This window comes from Herpailurus yagouaroundi, unplaced genomic scaffold (assembly GCF_014898765.1).
Source record: "Herpailurus yagouaroundi ecotype Mexico unplaced genomic scaffold, PumYag 165, whole genome shotgun sequence".
Classification (NCBI taxonomy): Eukaryota; Metazoa; Chordata; class Mammalia; order Carnivora; family Felidae; genus Herpailurus; species Herpailurus yagouaroundi.
Window position 1 is genome coordinate 5,879,665 of NW_024412406.1, and position 21,327 is coordinate 5,900,991.

The window sequence follows — 21,327 nt, forward strand, 5'->3', positions numbered from 1 at the left end:
GATCTCACGGCTCGTCGATTAGAGCCCCACGCTGGGCTCTGTGCAAACAGTGGAGCCTGCTTGGGATTCTGTCTCCCTTTCTCTCTGCCCCTCCCCCCTCAAAATAAATAAATAAACTTTTTTTAAAAATGTTAAAAAAAAAAAACAAGATGAGAAACAGTGCTGTGCAAAGCCATTTTGGAGCCTTGAGGTGGAAGGAAAAATCAGTAATACTGAGCCTACTTAAAATTTTGATATTTTGTGCATCATAGATTCTTTGAATTAACTTTGATATTTGAAAACTATTGCATGAAAATATTAAAATTATTTATATTGAGTTTTTTGGTGCCACCTTAAATTTTGCGCCCAAGGTTTGGGGGCCTTGCTGACCTAACCCTAGTGTTGGGCATGGTTGGTTGGCAGAGAGACGGAAGGGTTGCTGAGGGTCAGATGCCTTCTTGGCCACTTGAGAAATACCAGATTCTTCCTGAAGGGACCACTGTGGTCGGCCCTCTTCCAGAGGAGTGAGTGTGGCCGTGTTGGTCTTAAATAACTTGAAAAGCTTTTATGTGAGTGTTGGTCATTTCTGCATACGTTAGGACTTTTTAAAGGTTATCTGGATGATATATATATATTTTTAAAAGCTACAGGAAGGTGTTTCCTACCTCCACTAACAATGGAAAGGAATGTAATAAATTATTTTATTTTTTCTGGAATAAAATTTTTGTAGGCATTGAGTTTGTTCAGTTCATGACTGAGGTTAAGTTGCTGGATTTGTGGGGTGCCTGGGTGGCGCAGTCGGTTGAGCGTCCGACTTCAGCCAGGTCACGATCTCGCGGTCCGTGAGTTCGAGCCCTGTGTCAGGTTCTGGGCTGACAGCTCAGAGCCTGGAGCCTGTTTCCGATTCTGTGTCTCCCTCTCTCTCTGCCCCTGCCCCGTTCATGCTCTGTCTCTCTCTGTCCCAAAAATAAATAAACGTTGAAAAAAAAAAAAAGTTGCTGGATTTGATTAGCAGAGGAAATTAGAGACATTTACAAACCTCTTTCCTTGTTAGTGTAAATTAGTCTGATTTACTAGTTTAACATTTGAAGCCTTGGCAAGATCCCATTCTTGGCCTCTTAACTCTTCTCCTTTGCAGTAACTATATTGTGGAAACGAACAGAATCTGAGCGAATGCTGTATTTTTTAAATTCGTATTTTGGCAGAGTGCAATTTGGCGGTTTTTAGTGGTAGCTCAGACTTTCTTTTGTCCTGTAGAGGGAGAGCCAGGTCATTTGAAGGTATAGAAAGTTGATGTGTGGATCCGGTCTAATTGGTTTTATTCTCATTGGGGCAGTAAAGAAGCCTAAGGGAGAATTTTACACAGCCTTCATACCTTACAGACTCTTTTTTTAAATCCCCAACAAGGTCTGCTGAGAACAGACCCAGTACCCGAGGAAGGAGAAGATGTTGCAGCCACAATCAGTGCCACAGAGACCCTATCAGAGGAGGAGCAACAAGAACTAAGAAGAGAACTTGCAAAGGTAAAGAAGCATTCCTTTCGGAACTTCCTGTTTTGCCCTCACAGTGTCATTTGTGTTTCTAAAGCACAAGGTAACAACGCGTCATTGGTTCCAGGGAAGAGAAAGCAACATGCATTTACTTTTCCTAGAGGTCTTGAGTGGGGGAGAAGAAATACAAGAACATGATAACCAGTTTGTTTTTATAGGATATATAATGGGTATATAATGGGTGAAGGGAGTCTGAGAAGTAGAGTGTGATGGAGGAAATGGATGAGAGGAGGAATAGTGGATACCGTCTCAGGGGCTGCACTAAGTCTGATACCCTTGGCTTTGCCCCTCCATCAGTGACTCTGGTGTCTCCTTTGCTGTGTTGTGGATATAGGCACTTTGAGCCCTCTTTCCTTCCCTCCCTTTCTCTCTCTTTTTCTTAAAATTAACCACTTGAAAGTGTACAATTCAGTGGCATTTAGTACATTCACATTGTTGTACAGCTATCACCTCTGTGTAGTTCCAGAACAATTTTATCACTCCCAGGGGAGACACATACTCATTAAACTGGCGTCCTCAATCTCTCCTCCCTCATCCCCTGGCAACAATAGTTAGCTTTATGTCTTGTCTGTATGGATTTACTGATTCTGGATATTTTATTTAAATGGAATCATATAATATGTTACTTTGTGTATGTTTTTTAGGTTCCCTTAGCATAATGTTTTTTGTGGTTCATTCTTGTTGTAGCACGTATTGGTACTTTACTATTTTTTATGGTTGAATAATATTCCATTTTATGTGTCTTCCACATTTTGTTTCTCTCTTTGTGTGTTGATGGACGTTTGTGTGGTTTCCACATTTTTATAATTGTAGGCACTGAGCTGGGAACATTTGTATAAAAGTACTTGTTTGAATACCTGTTTTTAGTTCCTTTGGATCTATATCTAGAAGTGGGATTGCTGCATCAGATGATAATTCCACGTTTAACTTTTTTGGGGAACTGCCGGACTACTCACAGCAGGGGCACCATTTTACATTCCAATCAGCTATTTCTCTACATCTTTGCCAATATTTGTTATTTTCTGTCTTTCTGACTGAGTGTAAAGTGGTATCTCATTGTGCTTTTGATTTGTATTTCCCTCATGACTAATGATACTGAGCATTCATGAGCTTATTAGCCACTTGTACACCTTCTTTGGAGAAATATCTATTCAAATTCTTTGCCCAGTTTTTCTTTTAATTGTCTGTTTTGTTGTTGAGATGTTGAGCTCTTTATATATTCTGGATATTAGACCCTTATCAGATATATTTTCTCCTGTATGTTTTTTCACTTTCCTCACAGTGTCTTGATGCTCATAAGATTTAAGTTTTGGTGGAATCTGGAGCGACTGGGTGGTTCAGTTGGTTAAGCATCCGACTTCGGCTCAGGTCATGATCTTGTGGTTAATGAGTTTGAGCCCTGCATCGGGCTCTGTGCTGACAGCTCTGAGCCTGGAGCCTGCTTCAGATTCTGTGTCTCCCTCTTTCTCTCTGCCCCTCCCCTGCTCACTCTCTCTCAAAAATAAACATTAAAAAAATTTAAATTTTGATAAAATCTAATTTTTCTTTAGTTGCTTTTGCTCTTGGTGTTATATCTAAGAACCCATTTTGAAAGTTCAGATCATGAAGATTTACCCCTATGTTTTTTTCTCAGACTTTTAGCTCTTATATTTAAGCCTTTGATCTATTTCTTTTTTTTTAAATTTTTTAAACATTTATTCATTTTTGACAGACAAAGTGTGACCAGGCAATGGGCAGAGAGAGAGGGAGACACAGAATCTGAAACAGGCTCCAGGCTCTGAGCTGTCAGCACAGAGCCCAACACAGGGCTCAAACTCACGGACCACAAGATCATGACCTGAGCTGAAGTCAGATGCTTAACTGGCTGAGCCACCCAGGTGCCCCAACAAATGATAGTTTTCAGTTTGGAAAGGTTTTACATCAGAGTCACTGCCTGAGATAGTTGTAGACGTTTAAATAAAATAGGGATAAAAAAAATCCCGTCTCTTTTTTTTTGGGTTCATTTTAGAGATGTAATTTGCATGCCATCAAATTCTACCTCTTTGGTTTATGTGTATTCACAAGGTTGTACAGTTATCACCACTATTTAATTCAAAACATTTCATCACCCAAAAAAGACACCCTGCTCTATTAGCAGTCACTCCCAGCCTACCCTTTGTCTCCAACCCTTGGCAACCACTGGTCTACTTTCTATTTTTATAGATTTGCCCCATTCTAGGCATTGCATACAAGTGGGGTCAGACAATGTGTGCTCTTTTGGGACTGGCTTCCCTCACGTAGTATTTTTTCAAGGTTTATCCACGTTGTAAGACATATTAGTACGCCATTCCTTTTCCTGGCTAAATAATATTCCATTTTATAGCAATCTGCCATGTTTTGGTTATCCATTCTTCAGTTGTTGGAGATTTAGGTTGTTTTCACCTTTTGGCTGTTAAGAATAATGCCACTGTGAATACTTGTGTACCGGTGTTTTGTGCAGTTGTATGCTTTCAATTTTCCTTCTATATACCTAGGAGTGGGATTCCTGGGTCCTATGATAACTCTTCTGTTCAGCTTTTTGAGGAACCACCAGAGTGTTTTACTGCCAAACTGCACCATTATCTTCCCCTTAGTAATATATGAGGGCTCCAATTTGTCTACATCCTTGCCAACCAACACTTGTTATCTTTTTTATTATAGTCATCCTAGTGGAGGTGAAGTAGGATCTCATTTGAATTTCTCACTAATGAATGGTATTGAGCATTTTCTCATATGATTATTGGTCATTTGTATATTTTCTTTGGTGAAATGTCTATTTAAAGCCTTTGTCCATTTTTAATTAGATTATTTGTCCTTATTGAGTTGTGTGTTCTGTGTTATGGATACTAGATCCTTATCAGATATATTCTTTGTGCTTTAAGGGTCATTCTTTTATATATATGTATTTTTCCATTTTGAAATATGTGTATTTTATATACATAGTATGTAATACATAATATATATGTTGAATTAAGGAATTGTAGCCGTGATGTGCTGAGCCAGGTATGTTGGTAGCACAATCTAACCGACAAAGGTAGGGAATACACCGGGTCATGTATTGTTCAGTAAGATTTATAGTGGTCTTTCTTGCCAGCTGTCATTAGGGGAAGTGAAAACTTCAGACAAGTGTCGGGGTAGAGTATGTATCTTTTAAGTCAGTTCTTTGGAGCATCTGAAAATTCGGAGCTGGGATAGAGAAGGAGGTATTGGAAAGCTAATAGTGTGCAATGAGAATTAACCAGTAAACTGAGAAGTAGAATCTGAAAACCTGGGTTGAAATTCTGGTTCCTACATTATTAGTGTGATGACCTAGGGCAAATTATTTAATTTACTTGATTTTTGAACCTCGTTCATTCATTGTTGCCTTTTTCTTTCCATATTCCAATTACAAATGACTTCTAAAACTGGTGCAGAATGAGAAGCACAGAGGATTATCTTTGTTCTGGACCTATCTTCTAATAATGCCATCTTCAGAACTATGTTTTGTTTGTTTTGGTAGCCACATCACATTTGATTTATCCTTCTTTCCTTTTGTCGAGTACTGTTTTCCTTCACTTTGTGTTCTTTAAAGATTTAATCAGCAGTGAAAACAGTTTAATAGCACTACATGTTGTTTTTTGAAGTCCGTGCTGTCTTTGAAATCATAGAAGTGTGAGGTCAAGGCTGAGAATATGGTTTTGCAACAAGCCAAGAGAAGCATCTTTCTAAGGGGTTGAATATTAATGACTGTCTCACTTTTTCAGCTTCCTGGGACAAAAGGTCTCTCCCACATGAGGTCTGTTTCTTTCTGTGGGTCTGCCTCTTTCCCTCTGTTTTTCTGGCTCAGCTTGTTGGCCTACTCTATAAGTCTTTTACTGTCCTTCTTAGCTTCTGCATAGTTTTTGGCCTCATCAAGTATATTTAGGCTTCCATTTCTCATAATCTCACTGTGCCCTACCTGTACTTCAGGGCTTCTTTATCTAAGTCTTCCCAGCTTCTTCTCCCAATGTTATCTCAGTTTCTCAAGCTGGATTTCTGAATGAGAGAGACTAGAGTATCTCTTTTTACATCAGGCACATCACTCACAGGTGGCCACTTGATGGGTTGGCTGTCCTTGGGTTAGGGGCCCACCTCTAACTGCCCAGTTAAGGCTGGTCAGTCAGTGTCAGGGGGTCCACACAGGACTTCTGTGGGGCTCTCCGGGAGAGATAGTTTGATTTGTTTATGTCTGTGGCTTTGGCAGGCCCTGGGACAGACATTTCCAGATAAACTCACATGATACATATGCGAAGGTTGGCTTTCAGTTTGGCTTGGCTATGCACGTTTTGGTGGAGAGTAGAGATAGGTTTCATTTGGTACACAAGTAGGAGTTTTGGGGGCTTTCTACTAGAACTGGCAAGCCAGAAATGCAGACCAGAGTTCAGAAGAGTGGATGTTAGAATAATTTGAATATCTTCTGTGTGGAGGTTCGAGCCCTAAGCTTCCATGACATAGCTGAGTAAAGACCTACAGACAGAGAAGAAGGCTGAGGACAATTCAAGATAGAAATATAAGGAAGAGAAGAGATGCTCTACAGGAGAGATCGGCACGTAACCAGTTTACTTATTAACAACACGCTGTATGTGGTTTTTAAAGAGATCAGTGAATCAAAAAAGTTTTTAAATTTCTCCAGAATTTTTAGTATAGTTTTGCACTAATAATATTAACTTTGCTATATTTTTACCCCATCTCCCTTCCTCATAGGTAGAAGAAGAAATCCAGACTCTGTCTCAAGTGTTAGCAGCAAAAGAGAAGCATCTAGCAGAGATCAAACGGAAACTTGGGATCAATTCACTACAGGAACTAAAACAGAACATTGCCAAAGGCTGGCAGGATGTGACAGCAACATCTGCGTATGTCCCCTTGATCTTACATTTTTCTAGAGAATGTAAAGGACACTTTTGCTCCTTTTGTCTGGGTAGGGGAACTGAAAGGGGCTGAGGGATGCTTCTGCAACTCTTCTTTATACTACACAGGGCACTTCCCCCCGCCCAGTTCTCAAGTGTACCTGACTCTTCTCTAACTTTGGTCTTTCAGACTGTTCTAGGGGATAGAAAGAAAACCAGCCTCGTGTGTGAGTTGAAGAACTAACATTTACGTTCCAAAAATGTTATATATTGACTTGCCAGAAATGCACCTATGTCACTTAGTCCTCAGAATAACCAAATAGGGTGGGTGGTGAGATAGCCCGAGAGAAGGAAACGGATCAGACAAGTTTTGAGGTCACAAAACTCAAAATGTAGGGGCAGCATTTGAATTCAGATTTGACCAAGTACAGAGCCAGTCTTCTTTTTACTTCCTCATAAGACTCTTGGCTCATCGTCTCTGATATGTGCTGGTGGCAGAGGCCCACCCCTTAATCTTCTTGTCTTTTTGATCACATACATTTTGATACGGCCTTAATCATGATGCAGTTTTGTTTCCTAGCATAAGGAGGAGCAAGCTTCTGGTAACAGATTCTGAAGTATGTTCTATAAAATTTTTTTTATAAGTTTACTTAGTTATTTTTGAGAGAGAGCACATGTGCATGAGTGCGGGGGCAGAAAGAGAAGGAGGGAGAAAGTCTCAAGAAGGCTTCATGTTATCAGCACAGAGCCTGATGCGGGACTCGAACTCATAAACCAGGAGATCGTGACCTGAGTGGAGATCAAGAGTTGGACGCTTAACTGACTGAGCCACCCAGGTGCACCTGAAGTCTGTGTTCATCCATGCACTGAGCTGGTTACCAGCAGCAGTGTGGCTGACTGCATCTTGACATGACAACACTAGGACACTAAGTACACACTAGGGTGTCTACCCCCTTTGGTCCACTTCCGACCCATATAAGTCCATATAAGATTCTTTGTGAATCACCATAAACTTTTTATTTTTAGTATTTTTTCTTGATAGGATAAGTAAAAATGCCTGAGCATCCCTGTCAATAACATGAGGATCTTAACCTCTTTGTAGCTACCATATTCGTTTGGTTTTGTTTGTCCTTCATTAATCCCTGGGTAGATGGGAAGAGGAAGGTGGTAAATGATAGCTTTATGCTATAGCAAATATCATACTTGAGTCATTTGCAGTATTTCGTCAAGAGTCCACAAGTCCTTGTGTGGTAGCTCTGCAGATATGCAAAATTAAAAAAAATTCTTTACGGCCATATAACTTATTGGATAAAAAGTACGCAGGGACCTTACCTTGCTTCTGGTCCCTTTTTAGGGAATAAAGATATAAAAGGCATGTGAGGAATTTGATTTCATTTTTGTTTGGCTTTAGTGGAAAAGAATAAGAGGTATAATTTCAGCCTCTGGCTCATTTTCAGCCTTTCTCTATGACTATTTTTACCCCTTACCCCGATTTCCTCGGCCCCGCCTTTATAGGCGTCTGTTTGGCTGTCCTAGGGCACTGCCGAAGATTGAGCCTGCATGATGGTTAACGATAAAACAATGTGATGATGTTGTCCTGGTGGTTATGAAGGATTTGGGATGTTCTGAAAACAATTTTTTTTTTAAAGTTTTTGAGAGCTCTCCAAGAGGTGGTGATCGTTCTTTAAATTATTGCTATTAGAAAAGGTTAGCTTACCTTTTCTTTACTCTGTTCTTTTATAATTTAATATAGATACAAAAAGACCTCTGAAACCCTATCTCAAGCTGGACAGAAGGCATCCGCTGCTTTCTCATCTGTTGGATCGGTCATCACCAAAAAGCTGGAAGATGTAAAGTATGTCCTCATTTCTCCTTGCTCATTAAGTAGCTGAGGCAAATTAAAATACGTTGTGGTTGCATGTATTTCCTGACTTTGTGGATAATGCTGGATTCTCCTGTCTTCAAGTGAGGGAGGCCTCTCCTTCAAACCAGGACCTGAAATATTGTCTCAGTTATTTTAGGCGTAGCCTTCTGGCTCTTAGGCATAGCGTTCAAAATAATCATCTTGTGAGTACTTTTAAGGTTGTTGGAAAATTCTGGTTGTGCATTTTTGTCCTTTTAGTCCTTCCTGATCATGCAGGGTAAGTATGTCTCTTGTGGTTGCAAGTTTGTGGTTGTGGGCCGAGCCTGTGGTCCTCCTGGCGACAGGTCCAGGAGTGCTGCCTGCACGCGTGGACCGAGACCGGCTTCAGTTCTGCGTGGTACACTGTTATACCATGGTGCGATTACCACATGCTCATCCGTGTCCTGGTTTGTACTAATGTGTAAGCTCTCTCTATATTCATGCCTAGGCCCACATCTTGATATTGAGCTTTGCTTTTTGTTTTGCATTTATATTTCAGATGAGTCTGCAGAATTTTCCTGGCAGTTTTAATAAAACCACTTCACAGTGCTTTTGTGCATCCACCCTGCTCCCCCCCCCCGCCCCGCCCCCGCCATGTTGATTCAAATAGCACTGAAAGTGACAAACATGGTTTAAATTTGCTGTGCTTCTGTTGGCATGAAAGTGTTTTTGTTTTACTAACAAAACCCTCAGATTGCATGACTTTGTGTTTTTCATTTGTGGGGAATGTAGCTTTTACAACCAGAATTTTGTTCGTTGAATAAGTTTCGCAACCAATGTATATTTATTACGTACCCAAAAATCCAAATGACTTCTTGTATTTGGACCATCATCATTCTAAGCGTCTGTGTAATAAACATAGCTTACTTGCTTTCTTTTGATAATTTATGCACATCTCTGAGGTGCTCTCATGTCTTTCTATGCCAGCTTGATTGTCTAGACCTTTAGAGTCCAGTTTAAGCCTTACACGACTTTTAAAAAGTAGGTTATTCCATTGTTTTAGATTTACCAGAACCTGCTTTCTTTTTTAATGCTTACTGTGGCTTCTTACAGAATGCAAGCCTTTTCACATTCCTTTAGGTAAGGACAGCTTGAACCATCCCTGCAGCTGTAGCCGGTGTCTAAGACAAGTGTGCTTAATTAGACTTTATTATGCCACGTTGGATGGTTGTGTTCGTCCACTGCATACTTTTCTTGCGTTTGGAATATCTTTTTCCTTAGTGCATACCTATTTTTAAGGGAGGGTTTTTGTATACCGTGGGTAACGGATAAATTAAAAGAAGAATAATTGGACACTGTGGTTCAGGGATATGGAAATGATTTTGACATTTCTTACTTTTTTGTTGTTGGTGGTGGTCAAAAGAAGCAGCTCAACCATGGCATACAGAATTCCTCCCTTTTAATGTCTGACTTTGTTTGTTTTTGATGCTTTAATTTCTTTGGTGCTTTTGTAAGGATGTTGGAATTCTCCTTCACGTGGGTCCCATTATGCTTCTGTAATAGAGTGCACATGTACTGCCTCATGATGTCAGTCTTCCGTCTTCTACAGGTTACTCTGATCACTTTTTTTTTTCATTGTGGTAAAGTAGACATAAAATATACTCATTACTCTGCACTTTCCAGTATTTGTTTTACTAGCTTATAGTTTTTACTATTTTTTAAATTTCTTTACACTATACTCTTTGCATATGCAGGTAAGGAAATTTCATGGTTGCAAAAGGAAAAATAGCCTATTAGGCTAAAACAAACAAACAAACAATCAACCACACACACATTAAAAACATGTCAGCCCAAACCATGCCTTATAGAAGGAATCTTTGTGATGCTGAGCAAACCTCTTCTCTGTCTCCCATACAGACTGTTTATCCAATTAATAGAGAAAACTAAGCTGGAGAAAGGTCTTTAGAGTGTAAGCAGGAAAGACAACATGGTCTGCTGCTTCCATCTCTGTTCTTCTAGTGCGAATTATGTTCTCAGTCACTTGCTGTAGTCTAGCTGTTTGTCTGCTTAAATAAGGAAACTTAAACTTATCGCTGAGGCCTTTCTGGCCTAGTGACACTTGGCCCAGGAAGTCAGAGCCAACCATAGGGATAAGAAGATCAAGAGATAGGTGGTTTTGTATTTTTGGTATTCAATTAAAAATGGCCTCAGTGCTTTAGGCAGCTGTTAAGACGACTTTATCCACAGTCGTTTGAGTTGTGTGAATATGTATTCAGTCACAGGATCCATTCTGCTCCTGTTAGACTGCATTTTGTGGACAGGCCCACAGAATATAACCATACATCAGATATGGCTCTCATACTGAAAGACCTTACAATCTTTGAGCGGATGGAGTAGGGGAAGGGGGTTGGGACTAGGAATAAGTTAAGGTGGAAGAGCCCTGTTAACCCTGGATTATATAACAATGTTAGATGTGATAGAAATAAAAATGTAAAAATATTTATGTATGTGCTGTTGGGGAATGTTTCATCAGTACACATCCCTGTTGTTTCTCTGTAGTTTTAAGAATAAGCAAATTCACACAAGATGGCTCAGGATGTGCTGTCTTATTAATTGACCAGGAACAGATTAGGTATTGCCACTCTTTTCTAGCTCCTTATACAGTCAACTTTTTTTATTTCATTTAAAAACTATAATTGAGATTACACTCTGCCATTTTTAGTCCTGTTTCTAATATATATTGTGTATCCATACGTGGAAGTTTAAGTAAGACTTTTGATTAAAACCTGGAAATGAGAGATACAAGATTATTTTCTGAAAGCTAAATTTTATAAGTCTCACAGATTAAAAGTTGGCTAAAGTCACTTAAATTTCTCGGCCAGGAAGCCCTGATTGTGATCTGATTTTGTGTGTTCACATGTAAAAATATATGAGAACATATAAAATAGAAACACATAAAAACATACATAATAGAAAACCTGTATGAAGTAAAACCGCATCTTTTAGATCAGTGAGTCACGGTGGCAAATACTGGCCCAAAAACTGTCCAAGGAGAGGAAGCTTGGAAAGTAGATTTTGAGGGTTTCAGTCCCAGCAGCAAGGCCTTTGCTCCCATGGAGACGATGTGAGAGGCCTCTTTTGCCAAGTGCTTGAAATAGTTGCTTAATCCTGTCAACCTCCCTTTGTTTTGAGTCCCTGTGTACCCAGCAAGCTTGTGGCAATGATTTCACTCTCGGACAGATTTGTGGTTGATTTGCTGACATGAATTGTTAGACCCTGCAACAGTTTTTAGGTCACATTGTCAATTAATAAATTGGTACTTGGGATTTAGATATGTTCCTTACACCCCAGGTGGGTGTGCAAGGAGGAGGAAGTGGAGGAGAAAAGAGAGAGATCGGTTTTTAGTCCCCTGAGAATTAGGTGTCTGTGACAGCTGGTTCGAACGCCAGATGTGGGACATGGTAATGAGAACTATTGTGGGAAGCTCTTCAGGGACAGCCAGCCTTTCCTCTCAGGTGTTGTGTTCATATCCACCCATCTCATATTTGCTCATTGTCTATACATATGTGTTGAGCATTGATTCATGCCTTTAAGTTTTTGAGAGAAACTTTGGAATTTTTTTGAGAGAAACCCTTCTCATTTTCCTGGGTGCCAGTGTTAAACATCAATTTCAGTGTTACTAACAGTGTAACATAGTAATTCAACAGCTTCATTAGTCAAGAATTTTGATATATTTAAGAGGAAGTGCTAACTAACTTTGCTTTTATTTCCAAAGGAAGTTTCTCCTGTTTACGTGTGTATTTCTTCATATAAATCTCTAGATATCTTTTTTTGTTTGTTTGGGACTCATTAAGGTTATTCCAGACCATTCTGTTTTGCTGAAAATTTTCACCCCTTAACGGGAACAGAAATGATGTCTTCTCTTTCAGAGAGTACTTTTCGATTAGAATTTGAAAAGCTTTATTGAACTTTTCTACCTTTCATGCCCATATTTCCCAATTTTAGTTACAAGTTTTTGTTCGTTCATGCTTTCATTCAAAAGTATTTATTGAACGCTAACCATGTGCCAGACCTTGGTCCAGACTGTGTGGTCCGAGTTACCAACTGAAATAACAACTGGGTGCAATGCAAACGTTTTAAAGACTGCAATGTAATATGAAATAAATGTTAATGTGTGTTTCTGTTAAAGTCATCTGTAGTAATAATGTGAATAATTATGTCCCAGGCAAGGCTCTATATAGTCCCTCCGAAGTAAGTGCTGTTATTTTTTTGATTTTGCAGAGGAGGAAACTGAACCATAGAGAGGTTAAGTGACTCCCCCCAAGATCACACAGCTAAGTGGCTGAAGCCCAAGCTTTGAACCCAGACAGCACCCTGGTTCTGGAGCCTGTATTCTTCTCTGCATCCCACTTGATCCCAAAGTGATCAAGGTTTAAGAATAGGCCCCTCCAGGCACTGGCCAGCAGTTACTTTGGCTTATCACTTACAGTCAAGAAATTATTGTGAGGGCACAATGGAAAAATAATACATAGATAGCTCTCAAAAGCGTGTCTGGCACCTAGTAAGCATTCAAACATGCTAACCATTAACTCTTTCTTTTCTTTCTCTGTGTAGTACCTACCACTTCCTTTCTTCTCTTTCCTCCCTTTATGTCTCCCCTTTTATTGTGATTGGGGATGAAAAGATCAAGGAACTGTGTAAGAAACCAGGAAAATTTAAAAAATCAATTCAGCTTTTTAAAAGAATGACTTTTTTTTTTTTTTACATATTTTTTATCTTAGACAGAGAGAGAGCACAAGGGGAAAGGGCAGAGAGAGAAGGAGACGCAGAATCCGAAGCAGGCTCCAGGCTCTGAGCTGTTGGTACAGAGCCTGACATGCGGCTCAAACTCACAAAATGTGAGATCATGACCTGAGTCAAAGTCGGACGCTTAACTGACTGAGCCACCCAGGTGCCCCAAAAGAATAACTTTTTAAAAAAATGTTTACTTATTTTGAAACAGAGACTGCTGTATTTCCAGCATTATTGTTTTCTCTTATTTGCCTTATTTGTGAGTTTCCCCTTTCTTCCTGGTACCTCCTTACATTAATGTTCCACTCCCATCCCTTACCTAGCCAGGGGAGACCCCTTGATTACACACAGGCATAGCTCTACACTGACTTCTTGTTTTCATTCTCCATCCCCTGATAATTTGGGGCGATGTTTACTATTCAGTTTTTCAACTCTCATCAGCTTGGTTTATTTCTTATGTAGGATAATCCTGAAGTAATTTGTGCCCTGGATGTTGAATTTGCAGTCAACTTGATGTATTTAGAATTCATTTTATGATCATTTCTTCCACTTTGCCTTTGACTTGTTTCCTCTTAACTAGCTTGTATGCTGGTTCAAGGGGCACAGAACCCAGAAAATGACCATTGGAAGGAATGAATTTTAAGTGGGTGTTTAGGGACAGTGGCTACAATTAGCTATGGGTTTCTGAAATTTGCACTTTACGTATTTCCTCATTTTGTTGATACTGTCGAATTCATTCAGGGAGTCCCACGAACAAGCAGTGTATCATACATCCAAGCCATCACTCCTCTTCTTTTGCCAGAATTTGGTAATTCTGCCAAAATGAATGTTCTAGTGAAGAGTCTTGGTTATGAGGAACAAAAAATTAGGGAAACCGGCTTCCCTAAGAAGGAGAATGTGTCGCATAGAAAGTTCTTTTGGAATCTGAGGAGAAGAAAGGTAGCGAGCCCTTTCCCCACCCAGACTAGCCCTGCTGGTTGGAAAGCTGGTAAAATCAAGGTTGCTTCCAGAAGCCAAGGAGATTGCCGTTCCTCTCTCACCCTGCCCTCTTCCTTGCGTGGTCATCTCTGCTTCCTTTCTTCTACCTCTCCGTGCACTATATTCAGTCCTTTCTTGGGGAACTGGATGCTTCTGCATTCTTGCAGCCTGTACCTCCTGGTCCCATGAAAGGCCTTCCTCAACGTCTAAGCCCACATAACTTTTCAGCTCATGTACCTAGCCATTAACCAGTGGTTTAGTGTACAAAATCCCAGGATAAGAATCTTAATTGTCCTCTTTTTTTGTTTTTTCTTTCTTTTCATTCACTCCAAAACAGTTTGCAGATTACCAGGAGATTAGTTGTGGTGGGTGGAGTTCTACTGATGCAGTTATCATTACTGATGATGATGGAAGGGGGCTGTGGAAATGTGATTAGACAGCCTCTTTAGAAGGCTCTAAACTAGTGTAAATGATTGTAATTAATAGTAATTAATAGTATTGTAAACTAAGAAGGATAATTTTTATGAATCTCTCTCCTTCAAGTATGGATCTAGCCCACTGCAATAGATTAAGCAGGAAAAGCATTAGCCAATTCTCCTAGAATGTAGTCTTGTACCCAAGGTATCTACCACTGTTATAGTATAGAGAGAATGGTGAGCTGCCTGGATTCTTTCCTGTGTTACATATGACATTAAGTATGAAGATGTCCAGATACTTTACTGATTATTTTGACTATGTGAACTGCCAGTGTATTTTGATTTATATCTAGATCATACTTCATGTCACTACATATTAGTGCAAAACTAGATTTGGGGAGCTACTCTTAAAACACACTGTCATGTGTAACAACTGATTTTTTGAGAAAACTTAAATCACACATGCAATATTCAAATATAATTAAGAATACCTTGGACTGTCCAGCTTACCTGAAGGAAAGATTTCCTACCAAAGCGGCTATGCCAGTGATCAAAATATTGTAAGCATAGTAATCATATCAGCAATTTACAGTGACTTTGTGAGCCCACGAATTAAAGTGCTTTCATCTTACGAGGTGGTCTCTATGGGAGATGGCTGAGAGTAGATAACCTTGAGCCTGAACGGTCGGTAAACTGCATTGCCTTTGAGAAAGAAGTTGGTGCTAGTAAAACAAAGGTCCAAAAATGACCATTAAGAACATTTAGTTCATTGGGCTGAAGTACAAGTGTCTCTTATTAGAAAATTGATACTACTACTAAGGAGTGATCTCTAAATCACTTTCAGTTGTCAAATAGGTGATTTATTTTGAAGCCTTCCTGTTTTGGTCTGGTCACAAATATGTGGGAGAAAGGCAGCTGCTGGCGCCCTTCACCAGCCTCACTTGTGCGTGTGTGTATCTGTATGTGCGCTTCGTTTTTTGAGGGGAGGTGGTGAACATTGAATCAGGAGTCCCAAAGACCCAGGTTCCATCCTACTGTGACCTTGGGTAAATCACTTAACTTCTGAGCCTCGGTGCTTGATGCCCCATAGATACAGGTGAAAAGCACTGTAGAATTTTCAAAGTGCTATAAAAGTGCAAGGTTGAATTATTAGCTCTGTCAACTACATGGGTTAAATTGGCTCATGAACGGGCGTCTGGCTGGCTCAGTTGGAGCGTGCGACTCTTGATCTTGGGGTCCTGAGTTCGAGCCCCACGTTGGGTGTAGAGATTATTTAAATAAGTAACTTAGAAGAACAACAAAAAATTGAATTAAAAATAATTTTCTCATGAATACAAGTGCATTGGAATAATTTTTATCCCCTCCACCTCAAAAAGTAGATAAATCTTCATAGTGCCAAAAGAATGAGCCCCTAGAAAGCTGCGTTTTATAATGTCTAATCACGATACTAACTTCCTGTCTATCTCTTTTTAATGCTGCCTCTTAGTATCCGCTCCATTCAACATTCAATTAGCATGCCTGCTATGAGGTAAAGTATTTTATTTTTACAAAATGTAGCTGATCTTACTCTTTCTTATTCTTTATTTCAATGTGTAACTTGAACTGTTCTGAAGCGGGGAGCTAGGATTCTGCTCTAAACAAGCTGCGCGTTTAACGCTGTATCAGTTTTCAGTTGCTCCTTCTATAATGTTAAGGTGGGTGCAAGTGATCCAATAAAGGTTTGTGATTAAAAAAAAGAGTTATTATTTCTACTTTATTTTGTAAACCTATTAAATTGCTTCATATTTTAAATCTGCTTAACTGTAAAAGTGAACACTACCCATCTAATAAAGCTCTTCATAGATAACAGCTGTCCGACCACCTCTGTCTGCTAAAGCTACTCGGCTTTCCAACCTCCCTATTTCCACTTCCCTCATCCTATTCTGACATTTGGAGCCAACTGTGATTCAATTCTGCCATCCTCTTCCATCAGGAAACAATGTGCAAGCAGTGCATGTTACTGTCTCATTAACCTCTCCAGAGAGGCAGGGGATTTTTAACAACACATGCTTGGCTTAACCTTTAGTATACATCAGAACTACCTGGAGAGCTTGTTAGACCCCCTGCTTGCTGAACCCTGCCCCCTCTGGTTTCTGATTTCTATAGGCTTGAGGTGGGAACCGAGAACTTGCATTGCCCACAACTTCCCAAGAGCTATGGATGCATCTGGGGGACTACCCCTTGGGCCTGGTTGCCCATCACCACTGTGGAAAGGAGAGAACCCCTTGTTCCCTTCTTCACCTTTTTCATCTATGTAATAGGAAGGATATTTGAGGTCAGGTGGATAGTTTAAAAGCTTCGGAAACCCAGACGTGAGTGACATAGGTTCTGTGATCCTCGTTGATTAATATGGATGAGTGTGAAGACATGGGAGAGGCTTTCCGTGGGCTCAGAGTGCTCTGTCAGTTGGGGCAGCTTTGTGATGTAGGCAAAACCACATTTCTGTGCTTCTTCCTCCTTTTGGTCTCTCTTTCCTCATCTCTACTGCTGCTCCCTGGGAACCAGGATCCCTGTTGTGGAAACTCATGTGGTCTGCTTGTCCTGCTTGGTGATGGGGGTTCATGTAGGACTCTTTGCCAGGCAATATGTGAATTTAAACACGAGTTTTAGAGTATAGTATAGTCACCTTAACCAAAATTAAACTGATCTAAGGGTGGCACACTTAGATGGTTAGAGAAGTGACAGAATTCGTGTTTTACCGACTTTGTTCCTTCTCCTCACACATGTACTTGACTACATCTATATCATGTATATCTGAGACAGGCTGTTTGTGGAACTGAAGGCATTGTTGTAGAAATCTTAGACCAGAATTTGATCATCTTACCTAATAATACATATTTGCCTCTATGCCCGCACAGACATACACAGCTAAATCTGTTTCTTTGCTGATTGAGAATAACTGTGAAGAGGAATACAATCAACTAATGATGTTTCAAAATCAGTGAGTTTTTTTCAGTGTTTGTAATTTTACTGTTTTTCTTTCTCTCCGTAGAAACTCCCCAACTTTCAAATCATTTGAAGAAAAAGTTGAAAACTTAAAGGCAAGTAGAGATGAATAGAATCTTAGTGATGTCTTGCTTGGTGCCTTAAATTTTTTTGCTGTGGGTAAATTATTCACATTACTTTTTCTTTCTAAAATACTTAGAGCCTTGATGACTTTATTCTTTACATTATTATAGGTGATATGTACTCTTTTAATCAATGTTTTGAGTGTATGTTGTAGCATGGTAGATGCTAAACGCTGAAAGGAAATGTGTAATTTAAAAAACAAGTAGTACTTGAGAAGTGTGTACTGCTCCAATACATTTATAATTTGACAAAATTTAATATAAATTTTATTGTAGAAAATTAGCAACAACATCGAAAAGCCCAAAGAATAACACACAAAAAATTGGTCCTGTCACCTGGAGTCAGTGATATGTATGTAGTTGGACTATAATGTTAATGCTTTAAGAAGGAATTAACCAGATACAACATAAACATTTTCCTTTATCATTAAATATTCTTCCTCAATATTATGTTTAATGGATGTTTACATGTACCTTGTGACAGATATTGATTGTTCAATCCTCAGTCATTAGACATTTGTATTATGATGGTGATCACTATTGATGATTCACTGTTTTATTTTTTGATTGCTTTGATTACAGTGAAGGTGGGCATTTTCAGTGATTATTTTTATTAATTTATAAATTATATTTTCAAAATTATGTTGAAAACTATAAAATTATTAACTCTTAGGATCACAAGCGACCAGAAAGGTTGTCTGGTTCCTGACCAGTTCCCAGCCTTCTCTTCAGTTTGGGCAAAGCAGTGTTTCATTTCTTCCTAGACAAATCCTGATAATTAACTGTGGGTATTTTTTAAGGATTAAAATTATTATCTTAAGCGTTTTATATAAATCTGCTTAAAAACAAATATTCAGATTTAGTCTTTCATAATCGTAACCGAGTTACTTTTTTTTTAATTTTTTTTTTTAACGTTTATTTATTTTTGAGACAGAGAGAGAGCATGAACGGGGAGTGGTCAGAGAGAGAGAGGGAGACACAGAATCTGAAACAGGCTCCAGGCTCTGAGCTATCAGCACAGAGCCCGACACGGGGCTCGAACTCACGGACTGTGAGATCATAACCTGAGCCGAAGTCGGACGCTTAACCGACTGAGCCACCCAGGCGCCCCTGAGTTACTTATTTTTAAATGCATCTTTTTTAAATTACAGAAGCAGGGGCTACTTATGGAAAGGAACCCAAACACTGTAGTGTGGTTTGGATCTTTTTTTCTTGCCCATGCAAACACTAATACACACCTTTTCTGTTTCCACATAAATGTATAAACATTTTGCAGATGTGAATCACAACTGCATGCACAGTCCTATAACTTGTTCATCCAGCCCCCCCCCACTAGCATATGTGCTGTATGATCCCACAAACACAGGGACCTGTTCTTCTTACTCACTCATGCTTCTCAAGGGCCTGGATTAGTCCTTGGCACATTGATGCTACTTAATACATATTTGATGAGCAACAAGTATATCCTAGTCATTCTTCTAGGTCAGTAGGAGACTTGCTTTATTCTTTTTAATGCCTAGTCATGTGTTTGCAATTAAACTGTACATTACAGGAAGTCAGCTGTCACTATTTAGGATTATCCTGAGTCTCTCCTTGAAATCTGCCTTAAGCATTAGTTTTTGAAATGACGGGTTGGAAAAAACAGATAGCTGTATTCTTTAGACACTGAAGAGGACTAGAAACTTCCAGGTCATTTACTATATATTCTGCCTCTGGGTGTATTTAGATTCTATAAATTGTGGTGAAACTTGCTTTTGAAACATGACTAGGCACCATTCAGATAAAAACATGTAATTTTTAGAAGTATAGAATAGGAAACAGCTATCCCCCCAAAAGCTGTAAAATATAGTTGTACACATGGAATGTAATTTTGCTAAATTACCTTTATGTTCAATTAAATATTGGGTCTACATGTACTTATGTTTAGATTTTGGATTGGTTCATTTATCTGTGATAATTGAGCATTTGCCATGTGCCAGATGATGAATGGTAGGCCCTGGAGATACCCCAGTGAGCAAGAGAGATATAGACCCTTTCTGCAAATGTGTAGGCAATTAAATGGCCATTGAAAATAAAGTGAGTGGGGGCACCTGGTTGGCTTAGTCAGTTAAGCGTCCAACTTCAGCTCAGGTCATGATCTCACGGTTTGTGAGCTTGAGCCCCGCGTGAGGCTCAGAGCCTGGAGCCTGCTTTGGATTCTGTGTCTCCCTCTTTCTCTCTGCCCTTCCCCTGCTTTTGCTCTTTCTCTCTCTCTCTCTCAAAAATAAATAAACATTAAAAAAAAAAAAAAAAAAAGCAAAAAGTAAGGGTAAGGCTCCATGACGGGGAGACTTGGGGATGCAGAAACGTCTGACCTAGCTTAGGAAGGAAGGTAAGAGAGGGTTTCTTACAGGACAAGATAATATAAATGGAGGCCTTTAGGTTGAGGAGAATGTTTTAAAAGCTTTGACACCTTTTTGAGGAATACCAGGCATTTTGCTGTGCTGTAGGGTAGTGGGCAGGAGATAAAGCTCGAGTGATGGGTAGGCTGCACTAAAGAATTTGGACTTAGGGCAATGAGAAGCTTCTGAAGGATTTTAAACAATGTGGGTGGTGTATTCTGTGCATTTTAGAAAGGTCACTGGTGCCCTGCAGATCTAAGGAGATCTGGAGCCAGGGAGACTGGTTAGGAGGAAGGAGTTGTAATCCAGGCCAAAGATGGCGGTGGAGTGAATTAAGGTAGTGCTGATGGGACAGAGTTGAGAGATATTTAGAATTTAGAAATGACAGCCAAAAAGTTAGTGACTGGATGTGGAACAAGATGGAGCAGGATCAAGGATGACTCCCAGGTGTCTGGCCAAGACAGCTAGGTGAGTGCTACAGTTATGTAAAGTCTTAAGAATAGAGAAGGAACCAGTTGTGGAGGGAGGTGTTCAATGTTAGACATGTGTAAGGGTCTTAGTATTTTCCTATAATTAAGAAATGTGTTTTAATAAATTTAACAAATATACAGTGGACATAAGTTGTGCAGATTTTTCAGACAATTCAGAGATTATGGATGGGAGACCAAAAAGAAGGAGAGAAAATTTCAACAAGATTCCAGCCGATAATGTGTCTGTGGCTAGTCGGTTAAGATTGAGCTAAGAGCAGGTCAAGTTAAACCTATGAGTTTCATTGTTGGTTGACTGTTGTTTTTTTTTTTTTTTAATTTTTTAATTTTTTTTTTTTTAATTTATTTTTGAGAGAGAGAGAGAGAGTACTAGCGGGGTAGGGGCAGAGAGAGAGGGAGACACAGAATCGAAAGCAGGCTCCAGGCTCTAAGCTGTCAGCACAGAGACAGACTCAGGACTTGAGATCATGACCTGAGCCGAAGTTGGATGCTTAACCAACTGAGCCACCCAGGCACCCCTGTTGACTGGTTTCTTAATGTTAGTCAGCTGTCTTGCTGGTCATTAAGGATGTAACAGAGAGAGCATAGATACATCAGTGTTATTAAGGATGAAGTGACATCATAAAGGTTTGGGAAAACATAAAGTATTATCCAAATGTATGGTAGACCTCTTCATGCAGACAAATGTTTATTGACAATATCAGGCCAGATCAATTGGAGTAGTGCTCCACAAACTTTAACTTTAACTTGTCAAGAAGCACCTGGAGATCTTTGTAGCTGGAGGCGGGGAGGTTGGTCTGAGACGCTTCCTAACAAGCTCCCAGGTGTCGCGGAGTCAGTCTGTGTGTTACGATTAAAGCACACCTTAAGTAGCACTGGGTTAGAAAGTTTACACCATAAGTGGGGGGGGG

The 21,327-nt window shown here is 39.6% G+C and overlaps 1 protein-coding gene across 4 annotated transcripts in view; it reads left to right on the forward strand.

The window, feature by feature from the left end:
* The window catches only part of TPD52 (tumor protein D52), a 109,746-nt gene that overhangs the window by 85,201 nt on the left and 3,218 nt on the right, over positions 1 to 21,327 (forward strand). For 2 of the 4 annotated variants that reach the window (XM_040487527.1, XM_040487530.1), the window contains exons 2-7: positions 1,387 to 1,502; positions 6,270 to 6,418; positions 8,166 to 8,267; positions 9,369 to 9,395; positions 15,927 to 15,968; positions 17,472 to 17,520. In XM_040487527.1, the coding sequence (XP_040343461.1) occupies positions 1,387 to 1,502; positions 6,270 to 6,418; positions 8,166 to 8,267; positions 9,369 to 9,395; positions 15,927 to 15,968; positions 17,472 to 17,520 (485 nt within the window). The remainder of the gene's footprint in view (positions 1 to 1,386; positions 1,503 to 6,269; positions 6,419 to 8,165; positions 8,268 to 9,368; positions 9,396 to 15,926; positions 15,969 to 17,471; positions 17,521 to 21,327) is intronic. The other 2 variants (XM_040487528.1, XM_040487529.1) reach the window with 2 other exon arrangements.